This window comes from Hippichthys cyanospilos, chromosome 18 (assembly GCF_059441005.1).
Source record: "Hippichthys cyanospilos isolate Australia breed blue-spotted pipefish chromosome 18, RoL_Hcya_1.0, whole genome shotgun sequence".
NCBI lineage: Eukaryota > Metazoa > Chordata > Actinopteri > Syngnathiformes > Syngnathidae > Hippichthys > Hippichthys cyanospilos.
Genome location: NC_142386.1, coordinates 13,011,136 through 13,025,909, shown reverse-complemented (window position 1 = coordinate 13,025,909; position 14,774 = coordinate 13,011,136). Strand labels below are relative to the sequence as shown.

The following is a 14,774-nucleotide window of genomic DNA, read 5'->3' as shown; positions in this document are numbered from 1 at the left end:
CTGAACATCCAATCACCCAAAAAAAGGACCACTTCTAAAATAGCAACAACAACAACAAAAAAGTACAGTAAGTTCTATGGCATGGCTTCCTGAAACCCAAAATCTCTACCAAATTTCTTGTTGCTGAATTAAACTCTTTTCAGGGGCTAAATTTAAACCATCCGTGTCAAACTGAAGCTCCCTGTGGCCTGTGAAATGCTGATTTGACTTTAAGTTTCTGGTTAAAAGTTGTTGTTGACTTAAAAAAAAAAAAAAAATCCTACATTTTTTTTGTTTCCAATTTGTCTTTTGAACAGTTTTTTAAAAAGTATTTGTTTATTTGGAACATCCATAATCCACACATTATACAATAAAACAAACAGCATCATTGAATATTTTTTAATTGAGTCTCCACAGCGTACTACGTTTCTTCCTTGAAATCGGAATGAACAGAGAAATAGGACTATGGTGTATTGTGAGCAGTTTTTACCGGCATCTAAATTTGACTTAACAAGTTGTCATAATGGCTCAAATCCTGTTTAGATTCTAAACAAAATAATCAAAACAAAAATCAACACTAGGAGGCTAAAAATGACTCTAAGTTTGTCAAAACAGGTAGAGGGTCAAAACGGCACCATGCGTTCATTCCTAAGTGCTTGCAAATGGAATTTATTTGATTGTAAGTTTTACATGAGGGACCCATATTATTAGGGACACCCAGGGGTTAAAGATGATTTTTTTTTTTTTCCCCTTCAGGCCGCCCATGTTGATAAGAAGAGGCCGCTTCTCGGACGAAGATGCCACCCGGATGTGATGACTTTTGAAAAGCTGAAATGACCTCGCCCTTACGCAGGCCTCCCACGTGACTCTGACGGCATCATCATCAGCTTCAAGGAGGGCGGGAACACCTTTTTTGGAGTTCCCGAAGTGGTGAAAACTTTGACGCAAAAAAAAGAAAAAAACTGAACATGAGTCTTCTTTCCTGAAGGAAAATAATCTTTTTTTTAACTATTTTATTTATCCAAGTTGTCTCACCCGCCATTCGTCATTCCCCGAATGTGATGGAACATCTTGCGCAATATGGACCAATGAAGTTCAACTTTTTTTTTTACCTGTATACGGTACCGTAGTACTTTCCTTTTCCCACAGAAGTAATCTGTTTGAAATCGATGAAAGGAAGTCTGTTTTTTTTTCGTAGTAGGCAACCGTAGACTTTACCGGAAAAAAAAGTGACACTTTTCTGTACAAATGACGCCAGGCAACGGACTGACGATTCTGACAGACGGTTGGCCATTTGTATGTCTGATTGCCGCATCATTCACTGCTGGTGTGTAGCAAACATGTTTACCCCCTCCATGACCTGAAGCAGACAAAGGTGTAACCTCGCTGATGTCAAACACATGCAGAACCAGCAGCACTCAAGTGGATTCACGCCACGTGGAAAAACCTCATTCATCTTCATTCTTTGTTTAGCAGACACAACAGTAGCTTATTGTTATGGAAATGATGTATATTTCAGTATGAACTAGCAGAGAAAAGTCTATTGGGGAGATCGTCTGGTCCAAGTTTGTGTTTTATAGCAAAACATTAAATTTTGCCGCCGTGCGCCATCCGCATGTTGTTGTCTTTTTGTCACGAGCGTGTACGTGGATACAAAATACTCAATCCAAAGATGGCAGACATTTTGTGCCATTTCAAGAAGAGCATCCCGAGATATTTTTGTGGGTCTACTCATTTTCCTGTGGATATTTGAATTTGGCATATCTCCACTTCGGTCAAAATGATGGGATTTCAACAGAGGCCATGGGAATAGGATGACAGAATTGGTGTGAGTGTTTTGATTGTCTTAGTTCATATTTTGTTTGAGCTCATTAATTGGCTTGATTACTTGGGGTAATGGACATTTTGAAAATAGAAATATTAGTCGCCAAGAATGGAATCGCAAGGGAACTAACTCAGTTCAACATGAAGGATTACAAATATTCTAAGTGGGAAAGCAGCACTTTTTTAAGTGTACATACAATATTATGTTTGCCGGTAGAAGAATGAGAAACAAAAATAGGTTTTCATTTTTGAGTTGGAAAAATTTAAATCGGTATGAGTGAGTGCCGAATTATTTTGCGCAAAGGAAGTTAGAATTCATGTAATATTATTGAATGGCAACTGTAAAGTGCGCATAATTTAGATTGTAAAACTGTAAAGCAAAGAAAATACACCAAACAAAGGCTGTCAGTGTCTCACTTTTCTATATCAAACATCACTATGGTATGCAAGAATTGTATATCTTACAAAATGTACACAAATTACATTGAGCAAATCAATCAACTGAATTACAAATGCTATTCGTTTTAAGACAAAACACAAATTAAATGCAGATGAGTTATTTTCAATGCAAAACCTTATATGCTAACATATAGCGAAGGAAAATAGCTGTCACAAACGAAAATGCTAACGAACCCAACGCATACAAGGCAACACTATATAACATGATGAAGACAACTAACATTAGCTAGCATGTTATTCACAGTTTCAAGTTGTTGGATCAACAAACAAACTCATTTTAAGCATACTGTATTATCATAAATGACAACATTCTTATAAACAACCAGATTTCAGAGACCAAACAATGGCTGTTAAGTGTCTGTACGCCCTGTAATTGGCTGGCAGCCAGTTGAGGGTGTGTCCCCCGTACTGCTCGAAGTCAGCGAGGATAGACACCAGCAAGCCTGCGACCCCATTCCATGTGAGGATAAGCGGCTCTAGAATTGGATTGATAGCCGATTGACCACCAGATGTCGCCAGTGTGGCTATTTTATAGGCCTTTGAAGGAATTTACAAGTCTTTATCCACTCATCTTTACTCTCAATGTGCCATGTATTAGCCCATTTTGAATGAATATGGTTGAGTGGGGCAGTAGCACAGGTGTTCCCATACAATTTCCGGTTGATTGACGCCGTTTTCGACATTGGATATGTTCTGTATGGACAATCGTTTTGAATGGACAAGTGTCCTGTTCCTTATGAGGGCGTGTTGCCATATTGCTAATTTCTCAGGGTTTATTTGCATTTTCATTTTTTTGTCCAGAAATAATTGAAAACGCAAGCCAATATCAAATTACCGATGGACCATCCGTGCTAAATCCGTCCTTACACATGCAACTGAAAATTCACCAACAAGATGATTCATATGCAGCATCGATGCCAGCACGTCTGCTGTACGTTGCTTGAAAAGGTCGTCAAATTAATCCTGCATCAATAGCTAAAAAGTGATAGCACACCTGCTAGAAACTATAGATGGCCAGTGTATAAGGGGCTGCAAATGTTGAATGAAAAAGGCTCCTCTTACATGAGAAACTATTCAATAATAATTTGTACCGAGAAACTAAACATGTCCTACTAATGTGCCATGAGTTGAAAATAAACACTCAGATTTTTTTGTTTGTACAAATATTTATTATTCCACAAATCTCTGCAACCTTTTAGATTATTCCAATCTGTTAAAAAAAAAAGAAGGAAACATTAGATGGGGAAACAGAACAATTACTATGCAACATATACAGTTAGTCCTGGCATCAGTGGTTCCTTTGAAACGCAATCACTTATGTTCAGACGTTCAAGCTAGCATCATTTGCTCAGGCCTGACTGCTACTACCTTTTATTTTTTTAGTGTTTTACCTATCTATTTAAATTAGACTCACCTTATTTGCGACATCCAAAGCGTCATAGTCAGGCGCCAGGCGTACATATGCTTTCTTCTCGCCGTCAGGCCTAAAAGGAAAGCCCAGGGATAAAAACTGCCGGCTTTGGCGCCATTGTCAAAAGGCGACCCGAAGATACGCACCTGATGAGCGTGTTGACTTTGGAAACGTCAATGTCGTACAGTTTCCTGACAGCGTGTTTGATCTGGTGCTTGTTGGCCTTGACGTCCACGATGAACACCAGCGTGTTGTTGTCCTCGATCTTCTTCATGGCTGACTCCGTGGTCAGCGGGAACTTGATGATGGCATAGTGATCCAACCTGGATGGCAACGGAGGTTTTGTGTTAGTCCTGATCTCCACTATGAGACGTTTGGGAAGACCTTGTTTATCTTGTTAGGTGCATCAGTCGTACACAATTTGGACTCATGGCATGTTCATACTTTGATCGCTTAGAAGCATCACTTGCACCACTTTGTCCCGATGGCAAAGGAACTTACTTGTTTCTGCGGGGGGCACTCTTCCGAGGGTACTTGGGCTGCCGGCGCAGGCGGAGGGTTTTGGGGCGACGAAAGCTGGGAGAAGTCCTGATCTTCTTCTTCCTATGGCTGTGGATGCCTTTAAGAACAGCTTTCTTGGCCTTCAGAGCCTTTGATTTGATCTCCGTCTTAACAGGGACGGCTGGACATGGAAATTTTAATTTTTTAAAAATCATAAAAATAGTAACGACGACATATCGCATTTCATTAAATTGGATAGCAGATTATAAACAAAATCATTATTTGTTTAATAGTACCATTTTTCTGAAATTGGTTTTCATATGTACTTGGCTCTTAAATGGTCTACTTTTGTTGATTATCTTTGTAGACTGGAAATTTCTAGGTGCAGTCAAGGTTTTGAAGGGGCCCAATCTGGTGCCTCTCTCTTTTTCCACAGATAAGTGTTGTTTTCACCAGGCTGTGATCACCAACTCTCATTGAAGCGGTTTGCAGCAGAGCGAGATCAGCACCTTCAAATCTGAGACCATAGGCTTCAGGTCACAAAAGGGTGGAGTGCACTCTCTGGGTCAGGGATGAGGTCCTTTCGGTCAATGGTTTCACTTAATGTTTAAAATATGTAAATAAGCACATGTAAACTTGCAGAAACTACATTTATATTTTGCCATTTATAAATGACCCACAGGAACCCTCAAGGCTCAGATTCTCAGTGCTTTCTTTTTTCGTTACTCGATTAATCCTTGATATTATGAGATTAAACAATCATTGCAAGGGGAAATCGTTTTAATGGCACCAAACTAATAGTTTAAAATAGTTCAAATTATTATTGGCAAGGATAGACGTTTATATTTAAAAGAAATCACTTATTAGTGGGCGTTATTGTGGAGGGCCTTGTGTTTTTTTGTAAAAAAAAAATAATTCTAGTTGGCCGACTGCGCTACTTGGCTACCAATATGTGACTTATTACCAGCAGATAAGAAAGCAACATTATAATATTAGAAATTTTAACTGTACGTAATTTGATATGAAATAACGTCCGATGAGAACAATATATTGGAATGGTAGAAGCGTGGCGGTTCAGTGTTTTCCGCACATTGATACGACGAGCTTAACGTGATGCTAATGTTCCACCTTTCACGCAAAACAGACATTACTACATTTAATAACCAAACAAAGTATACTCAGTAAATTTAACGACCAAACGAGACAACGACAAATAATAGACTTAAAACACAAACTGGTCTAACAGCGGCCATTAGCTTCGTGTAGCCTAGCCATACCATATACACACGCCGGCCAACTCGCAGGCCTTGTTGAACAAGTGTGCATATATAACTTTGGTTGTTATATCGATTATAATGCAGCAATGTGTTTGGCTGTTCTCTATCGTACGTCGAAACGCCGTAAGAGTCGCACATTCGTTGAAATTCGAGCATTAAAAGTGTTCAGACTCACGAACCTGCCTTCTTCACCTTCGGTGCCATGTTGGGAAAAGGAAGACAAACGGGGTTTCCAGTGCTATAATGCAAGGGCGGGCTAAAGTACCGCGATATTTGCACTATGGTCTACGTCAGCGTGTAGGAAGCGCGTGGTGTTTGAGTGCAGTGGGAATTTCAACATTCTCTCGTTTTAGTTGTGATTTAAGTTATCTCGCCCAATTTTACTCGTTCACGTCATTGTAGTCATTTTATAGCCGTAATATTGTCAACCTTTCTGTCACCAATTAAATTATTGGGCATATTTACCGCTAAACAAATCAAGGTTAAACACCTAGCTTTATGTGATTACAAAAGAAAAGAAAATCATTTGTCGTTGTAAATTTGTACACAAGGAAATTGGGAGAGCTACTTCCATTGGTGTATTAATTTAAAATTTATGAAAATATATTTATATTCTGGATTAAGTATCCAAAAAGAGTAAAAAAAATCCAGATAATACAAAGTTTTTTTCCCTTTTATTTAAACATAACGAACAAACAATATAGAAATGTTTCAAAAAAATCTTCCACTATTCTTGGGCCTTTTTCGTCTTCTTTTTTCTGCATAGACAACACAACATTTAGTACAAAAACATTAAAAAAAAAAAAAAAGAAAATCAGTTTCCTCACCTGACTTGTTTCTTGAGAGAATTTGCAGTTTTTTTCTCACATTTTTCTGCGTTTCTTTTCCTTTGCTGCTTGTTCTCAAGTTTTTTGGGTGCTTTCTTCATGAGAAAACGCGGTGTAGTGCAAATAGTGCTCCTACCAGGCGGTTTCTTCTCCAGCCTTCTTCTCACTTTGCTAAACAAAACAATACAAAAACAAACCCTCTGCTTAAAAAGATAAGTGCAAAACGGAGGAAAAAAAAAAACAACTATTGTTTCTACCTGTGCATTTTCTTGAACCCAACCATGTAGTCCGGTACTGGACAGCCGGCATGTTTGATAACGTTGGCGATGCTACAGTGGAACAGGACATTTATTCACTGATTAGATCACGTAACAGTTTTGAATGCAGCCTACTGTTTCCATCATTCATCAAAGTGGCTGTACCTTCGCAATAGTGGTTTGTCATTCTCTGTGAAGAAAGTGATGGCTTTCCCTCGATGTCCCGCTCGGCCAGTGCGACCTAAGGGGATATGGACATTTAGTCACCTATTAAGATTGAGTGACTGGGAAGAATAGCCTTTTTTATTTAAAATAAAAATACACACACACACACACACACACACACATGTATCTTAAAACCTGAATAACGAAAAAAAAATTAAAAAACCGGATTAAAGAATAACTTGACAATATATAATCTGTGGATGTCTACTAAAAAAAACATCTTAGAATGTCAAAAGAGTAAAAAGAACAGAGACGTGTTGACAAAAAGTTTTTCAATTAAAAGCTAATAACATTTTATTCTTCAGCAGTCTTTGACCAATATTTTTTTTTCAGAATTGATTTGGTAAGTAGATTTATTAAATGTAAAATTTGCTTTTTTTATTAGACACAAACCTAATTGTATGTGTATAAAATAATTTATTTTAGCATAAATTATTATGAAGGGGTAAATTGCATGAAAAACGCTTGATTTGAAAACAGCAAATACACTATTATCACAGCACAAGGGGTTTGAATTCATTTCCTGCCATCCCAGTTAAGAAATGTTAATTTATATCCACAGCTATTAATCACAGTGAAATATTGAAACGGAAATAATCTTAAAAAATAAATAAAGTTCTTCATGTATGAAAAACAATAAAAATAATATGCAAAAGTGAATATAATGAAAAGCATTGCTAACCTATCCTGTGAATGTACTCAACAGCACTGGTGGGGAAATCGTAGTTGAGCACCAGGTTGACTCCTTTGAAGTCGATTCCTCGCGCCATCAATGCTGTGCAAATCAGCACCCAGATTTTTCCGTGGCGGAAACTTTCAACTACGTTGTCCCGCTTTGAGAGGGAGAAGACTGTTAATGCCATTTTGTCACAGAGACATTTTTTTTTTAATCTTTTTTAAAAAATTACCTGTTGCTGCGTGCGCTCAGCGTGGATGACATCAACATTAATGCCCTCGTAGACGAGCTCATGAAAAAGCTCCCGTGCTCGCTCGATGGACTGGACGAACACCAGCACGGGAGGCAGGAAACCCTTAAAACACAAATTAAGCTTGTTTATGTGATTCCATTTTATCGCTAATTCAAGACTCGAAATAAGGTGGTTCGCACAGCTGTTTGCGATATAAATTTTCAACTTTACACCTCAGCTATACGTGTTCAAAATGTCCTTGAAACAAAAGCAATATCTGGCGACTGAACCATCCTGAGCTATTTATTCATGTTTTTTTTTTTTTTTTTTTTTGGAAATGATTTTAATGGGCCAGGGGGTGTCAGTTCTCGTTCCGAGGGCCGCATCTTGCATTTTTCCCAGGCTTCTTTACCTGACATATCTGATTAAAATGACCAAGCAAGCACAGCAGATGCCCGATAACAATCAGATCATTGGAATCCGGTGTGTCGAGTAAAGAAACCTGGAAAACATGCAAGATACCAGCCCTCTAGAACCAAGTTTGGACACCCGTGACTACACAGCATTTCATAATGCCAGTTAATTATGTAAGTTGAATATTTACATTTAACCCTTTCAGTGTCATGGACGAGAATTCCCGTTTTTTAAAACCGTAATAACAATAATAAATAATAAAATTCTCATCACATACGTTTTTAATGGAGGGTACCTGACACCCTTGACTAATGCTTACCTAAGATAAGCCAATTGAGCACTGTAGTGGTAAGTGTGACCAATGGATGGCAGTGTTTCCACACTTACGACACAGCTATTACTGATCAATTCTAACTAAAAAATAGAAATCGGTCTTTCATATGATAGCACACATATTTACATAGACACAGCAGACAATATTCTGTCGGCCTTCGAAGATGAGTGGAAATGCTATTTAAACTGGCACTCTAGATGTTTCCTTTTCTGCTAACGCTTGGAATTAAAAGAGTTATATGTATATTATAAAAATCATTTGAGTTAATAAAACCCTGACTGTGCATGCCACCCAAACCAAAGATACACTGTGCTGCGATGAATTTAAGAAACAAAATCGTTTAATCTAAACAAGACAAAAAATGTTAATAATGTCAGATTGATGTTTAAAAATTCTAGTTTCAGGTCTCTGCGGTCAACCTATAAAAAAAAAAAGGAAAACGCTCCGCAAAATTAGAAAGTTGCTCTTCAAATTAAGTCAATGATTTGCAAAAATTTGAGTCGTGCAATCGTTTCAATGGCAGTAAGTGGCCTTCACACCTTCTTGATGATGTCACGCACAGCCACAAGCTTGCCATTTTCCGTTCCAACAAACAGCAACTCCTGTTCCACGGAATCCACTGCCGTGTTCCTGAAAAAAATTCATGTCTTAATTCATTTTTCAAATAAATTGGCCCAAATCGACATTACTCTTTAAAGAGCAAACAATACTGCTTAGAAAATATAAATTTATATAAAAATGTGAAATATATTATTGCTGTTAATGCTACTTGTTTTATGTTCAGTTTTTTTGTTTTAATTGCAAAGGTATTATTTTTAAATTGTGTTTTCAATTTTATGTAGGATTTTTATTTAAGTACAGTCATGTTTCAGATATGTATTTAAGTAGTCTGTAAAAAAAGCATGGAATGAATTAAAATATAGCAAGAACAAATAATAAAATACTGTAGTGAATATATTAAATAGTAATGTTTAGGAGTAAGGCAAATACAAAAAAAAGTTGAAAATGCCACAAAAATCAAGATAAAAAATTCATGTGAATATCCACAGAAATACAAAATTAAGAAAATAACATTAATTTGCCTAATTGAGTAAAAAGCAAGGAACGAAACCTAAGTACAAACAGTGCAAATATGGTGAACAAAATATACAAAAAGTAAGCACAAATAAATTTACCTTAAAAAATATTGAGTAAAAATAAAACTAGACTAATAGGTCCCCATAAAAAATATACACATAAAAACTAAAGCACTCAGGAAAAGCGCATAAAAATCAATAGTAAAAATGCAAGTACTAATAGTCAACTAGTATTCAGAGACATAGCAACATGTTATGCTACATGAATAAATTACAAAATTCTATCTAAGATATAAATAGAAAAACGCCTAACAATAAAAAAATAAATAAAACTTACCTCAAACATTACTACTATCTCAGTTTTGCCAAGAACATTAGTGGTGACAGTGCCATAGCCTAACCTGTGTCCGATGTTGACAGAAACCAAATTGTCCAGGTTGAGACGGCACCACTGCTCCACATCCTGCGTGCATGTTGCGCTGAAGAAGGCCCGGCGCACCTTTGCACTTGAGCACGCCAGGAAAATGGCTGCCAGCTGATCCCTGAAGCCAGTCTTCCCGTCCTCAAACAGCTTGTCCGACTCGTCCACCACAAGCCACTCGACGCTGACCAAACGCACACAAACACACAAGCTGTTAAGACACACACCCATGCCAAAGCTGCAGGGGGGGCGCCAAACCTCTCAACTGCATTTTAGCCAATTAAAAGAATAAAGATTACGATACAGTCATAATACATACAAAATGTAATGGGAAAAAAAATACTACAATAGAGAATAACAGTGACCACTGACTATCATTAATGGCTATAAGTGTCAAAGATCAACTCTTACTGGGTTGGCAGTAAATGAATATAATACATCAAAATAAAAATAAATAAAACACAGACTAATTAAAAAAGAGCCAGCCCATTAAATTTGAGCAATACAGTTTCATTGCATAAGAATATATAAAAAAAACCAAAACTCAGCATTGTATTACTCATAATACAAAATGAATCAATTCTACATAAAACAAAATGGCTACCAGTAAGAGAGGATGCACATGTTACCTGCTGAGGTCAATGGCAGGAGGGTCCTGCTGGAGCAGGAAGACAAGTCGGTTGGGCGTACTGATGAGAACATCTGAGGGGGACAAAGAACATCGGGAAATAAATTCTTCACATTCACATTGTTTTTTTCACCTTTACCAAATTACCAAATTTTTTGTTGGACTGAGGTCCGAACTTATTGGCCGCCACAGACGCTTTGTCAAGGATGTGGATCCGGAAAGCCGTACCCTCAGACAATCGCAGCATCTCTCTGTGGGTCTGATGAAGCAAATTGGTTACTTTGACATGATTTCAGTTTTTAGTAACTCATGGTTAAGAATTTAATAGTGGCAAACTTTGCATTTACATTCAACAAAAATTATTTTAACGGCCAACTTGAGGCTTTTATTTTTCTATGAGCGTCACAAAAATGAATAAAAATACATAAGAAAAATACAAAAAAAATGAAGAATGAGAATTAAAAATGTCACCCAGTTGTTTATAATTTTAAATGGAGGGTAAAAGTGCCCTCCTTTGTGTTGTGTTTCAAACTAAACCTGCAAGTGAAATCCACTATATATACAGTACATACATATAAAACTTTTTTTATAACATCTTTAAAGGCAGATGACCTTTGAAAATATAATATACTGAGCGAGCACAGAAGCGATGAAAAACTCCAAATATAGCTTTTTGTGGTACACTAAAATGAAGCTTTAAACGACGTTCAAAATAAAGAAATAAATAATAAATCTGCAAACAAAAGCAGGGCATAAACTGGAACTTGCAATGGAGGGTATTTATACATTAAATTCAAAAGCCAATTATTATCATTAGTTATGTACAGTTAAAGGGACAGTGTGTGAGATTTAGACCGCTTTTCATTAAAAGGAATACATTAAATGATTGTAAAGTCCAATTACTTGCAAATGAATGTGTTCTTAATGACCAACAGTATGTTTTAAATTTAATCATAGGTCTAGTTATCATTAAATTGTATTATATGGGGGGTGGCACTTCTCTGGGGGCGGCCATGTTTGCTTATAGCTTTGGACAATGGTAAATGCAGCACCTCCTGCTGTCCATAATGAAAAACGGTCTAAATCTTTCACACTATCCCTTTAAGTATAACGCCTTGGATGGAACTACTAATGAGCAGCTAATAAATATTGCTAAAATTATTGATCGATTTGCTCCTGATGAGTTACCTGGCTGGCGAGTTCTCTGGTCGGGGAGATGATGACGGCCCTGAAGCCGAGCTTGGCGGGCTTTTTGAGGTGAGCGAGCAGCGGAAGGCAGAAGGCAAGCGTTTTGCCCGATCCTGTTGGAGCGCAGGCCAGAAGCTCACGACCCTGATGGACGCACCCGTCATGAAATCCCAGGTGTACACTAAAGACCCATAATGCACACGTGTGTTTTTCTTCTCACATGCATCATAAGTGGGATGGCTTGCATCTGAATGGGAGTGGGCACGCTGAGGCCAGCGTCGCGTAGGTTCTGAAGGATCTGTGGGTTGAGCTGATACTCGGACTCAAGTTCTTGGAAGGTGCACATGGGGTCCGGCGTGTCACTCCCATGCACGTTGATGCGGTGACGAGAACGCAGACGGTTCACCTGAAGCACACCACGACAAAATACCTATTTGTTATATATTATATGCACACTCTAAATCATCACATCAATCATAAGCTACCGAAGTAAAGGCAAGGAACTTGAGAAAAAACAATCGTTTGCAAAAAGAGGGAGAGAGCACCAAGGTCTTCCTATGTTTGAGGGCTCCTCTTCTTTTTACTTCAACGATTACAAAGAAGACGGTTAAAGTAAAATGACTCTACAACAAAAGAAGAAAATACCCCCCCCCCCCCTCGTGTGTAAAAAATCTCCATACATTAAAGCCTTTCCCTCTTTCTTGCTTCCATTTACAACGAAAAATCCCAGTTGGATAATAAAAAATATTTTTCTCCACACTTCCTTTGCACTGAAATTCACTACAGCAAAAACAAGCCAGCAGTTAAAGTCTAAAAAGTCTTAAACGCTTCGAGATTATAGGAAATGGAGTCTACAAACAACACAACAGAGCTTGAGCTGGATAAAAGAGTTAGAAAATCCTACTAGATTCAAATGATCTAAACTCTTCCACGTTTTTTTTTTTTTTAACAGACTTCTCATCTCTCCCCAGCGTGCGTGTTCGCCAGGAGTTGTTTACTGTATTTAGGTCACGATAGTTCCTTTCAGCTGAATCATAAAGGTGTTTGTACTGGCGAACTTTCATTAACAATAGTTCATCCGCCATGTAAAGAAATTCCAGAAGGTACGTGAAAAAATCTAGCCCACACAGACTGCGCACAGAGAGGCGTGGTTGCTGAGATGACATGATTTTCAAGACAGGATCAATGTAATAAAGATGAAAGATGGAAGAAGCAAAGTGAAAGACATTATGAAGGAAATTGATGAAAGTATGAAAATGAATGGTGAATGTAGATTTGGCAATTTCTTTCTTTTTCATTCCAATATGGGTGGGTTGGATGGTTTTGTTTTCAACTTCAGTCAGATTCTGGATTGCACAACATTTTTTATGTTTACGTCCAAGACAAATTTGTAATAGTGAAAGGCTCACACTGTAAACAATTTCTGGCTGCAAACATGATAGACTAGGAGTTCTGCTGTACATGTTTCAAAGTAATTCCATATTAGGAATTGTTTATATCTGTGTGTGAGTGTTTGTGTAAGTGTGCAAACAAAATGTTTTGATATGACAACATATATACAATATATAGCGTTTGCCTCTTTATCTACCATGCATACAAATATGTGAACGCAAATAAATTACAAAGAACAATAATCATAATTATAATAATTCTTAGTATGAGGACAAGCAGTTAAGATACTTGATAGATGGATTACTTAATATATTATTGCCTGTTCACTAAATAGAGGCTGACCTTTTCTCGATGAAGCTGCTTCAGCCTTTTCAGCGATGACTTCTCCTTCCCATTGACTGAAAGGTTCTGGATATTTCCGTCAAGCGAGGACATCCAGGTGATCTTGCCTGGCTGTGAGAGATTTAGTCCATCAGCATCGCCTGGAAAACATCATAAAGGTCATAACAGTTAAAAGTATATAAAGTTCAGTGACTTCCCAAGTGACTGAACTCAAGATTTTATAAACACGTTATAGCTCAGCCCAAACATTCTAAACTTCGTTCTGCGAGCCATTAAAAGGAAATGTCACCTGCAATCTTTTTTGTCGTCTTTTTCTTCTTTTTCGGTCCCCTCTCCTCATCACGTTGCTTTCTTTTTTGGGTCTGGGCGTCGCACTCTTCTGCCCCATCTTCTTCCACTCGATCCTTAATCTGCGCTCCATTTGTCACGCCTGCGCCGAAGTAATCGATCGAAGAAAGCTGCTCGAACGACGTGTCTCCTGCATGTGTCTTGCCAATCTTTATTTAATTACAGTGGAAATGTTTACACTTCAGGGGCAGAAAGAATCACACGTGACATTATACTGTCTATAAAACATCTATTAAAAACAGTGGTTGATCACGCACTCTATGAAGTGTAGCCAAAACTGGAACGAAAGGTCGCTCATTTCGTTCACGAAACATTTTTTTTTCTGTCTAGCAAATCCTAATATTTACACGATAGACGTACCATAAAACGAGAAGCGTCCTGGCCGAACCTTTTCAGGTCGAATTTGGTTCCAGCTCTGAGTTTCTGAAACAACTCGAAGGCGTCCATTTTTTATTTGTAGGCTGAGCAACTGCGCACGCGTATTGATTTGGCTCCTTCTTCTTCGTTTTAGTGATAGGCGGCACATCACATCGTTTTCCGGTACATTACCGCTAATACTGGATTGGAGTTTATAATGACCGAATAAAAAATACCTGAATATATCAACGTTTGTACTGTACATACATAATTACGACCTAGTATTTTGATTGTATTTGTCAATCCGGATTCTTTGAGTCAAATAATTATGTTACCTCCTTTAAAGACCTAACAATTGAAGTTCAAATGTTTTTATCCGGTCGTCTTTCATATTTTGTGATATGCTCAGTCTTTTTTGTGCTTTCATATTTTGTGAGTATATTGTTCAATCGTTTTAACAAGCTTCACAAGAAAATATAGCTTAAAAACGAATACATTAGCAAAACAGTCCTATTTAAGTTGAAGTACTATGAATTTTTGAGGTTCTGAGGTTTGAATTCAGGCTTTACAATATTCCTCTGAGTATAATTTGCATGTTTATTAAAT

General features: G+C 37.6%; 3 protein-coding genes across 4 annotated transcripts in view; 1 reads left to right on the top strand and 2 right to left on the bottom strand.

Annotated features, from left to right (window-relative positions):
- The window catches only part of dclk1a (doublecortin-like kinase 1a), a 48,189-nt gene extending 46,594 nt beyond the window's left edge, over positions 1–1,595 (top strand). The window contains exon 16 of the mRNA XM_088441679.1: positions 736–1,595. Coding sequence (XP_088297805.1) covers positions 736–793 — 58 coding nt within the window. The 3' untranslated portion in view covers positions 794–1,595. The remainder of the gene's footprint in view (positions 1–735) is intronic.
- A 1,813-nt stretch (positions 1,596–3,408) lies between these two features.
- Positions 3,409–5,707, bottom strand: rpl23a (ribosomal protein L23a). 2 transcript variants are annotated; one of them, XM_088441680.1, is made up of 5 exons: positions 5,631–5,707; positions 4,175–4,355; positions 3,820–3,996; positions 3,677–3,746; positions 3,409–3,472 (listed from the first exon to the last, which is right to left on the bottom strand). In XM_088441680.1, exons 1-5 carry the CDS (start codon positions 5,653–5,655, stop codon positions 3,458–3,460), a joined length of 468 nt encoding a protein of 155 aa, XP_088297806.1. In that variant the 5' UTR covers positions 5,656–5,707; the 3' UTR covers positions 3,409–3,457. The 2 variants fall into 2 exon arrangements, with proteins under 2 accessions (XP_088297806.1, XP_088297807.1); XM_088441681.1 differs by having other exon boundaries at positions 3,409–3,746.
- A 406-nt stretch (positions 5,708–6,113) lies between these two features.
- On the bottom strand, positions 6,114–14,752 carry ddx52 (DEAD (Asp-Glu-Ala-Asp) box polypeptide 52). Its single transcript, XM_088440485.1, has 15 exons — positions 14,172–14,752; positions 13,753–13,960; positions 13,464–13,603; positions 11,950–12,135; positions 11,730–11,873; positions 10,689–10,800; positions 10,543–10,615; positions 9,894–10,097; positions 8,956–9,046; positions 7,669–7,791; positions 7,443–7,593; positions 6,701–6,776; positions 6,536–6,607; positions 6,279–6,449; positions 6,114–6,209 (listed from the first exon to the last, which is right to left on the bottom strand). The coding sequence occupies exons 1-15, from the start codon at positions 14,256–14,258 to the stop codon at positions 6,179–6,181; spliced, it is 1,869 nt and encodes a 622-aa protein (XP_088296611.1). The 5' UTR covers positions 14,259–14,752; the 3' UTR covers positions 6,114–6,178.
- Between the last annotated feature and the right edge of the window lie 22 nt (positions 14,753–14,774).

Excerpts from the sequence above, each read along its gene's own strand:
- ddx52 (XM_088440485.1), bottom strand. The coding sequence starts at position 14,258 with ATGGACGCCTTCGAGTTGTTTCAGAAACTCAGAGCTGGAACCAAATTC. Across the intron at positions 12,136-13,463 it reads AGCAGCTTCATCGAGAAAAG|GTGAACCGTCTGCGTTCTCG; the intron begins GTCAGCCTCTAT and ends GGTGTGCTTCAG. Across the intron at positions 6,210-6,278 it reads TCTCTCAAGAAACAAGTCAG|AAAAAAGAAGACGAAAAAGG; the intron begins GTGAGGAAACTG and ends TTGTCTATGCAG.
- rpl23a (XM_088441681.1), bottom strand. The coding sequence starts at position 5,655 with ATGGCACCGAAGGTGAAGAAGGCAG. Across the intron at positions 3,997-4,174 it reads AGTGCCCCCCGCAGAAACAA|GTTGGATCACTATGCCATCA; the intron begins GTAAGTTCCTTT and ends GTTGCCATCCAG. Across the intron at positions 3,747-3,819 it reads AAAGTCAACACGCTCATCAG|GCCTGACGGCGAGAAGAAAG; the intron begins GTGCGTATCTTC and ends CTTTCCTTTTAG.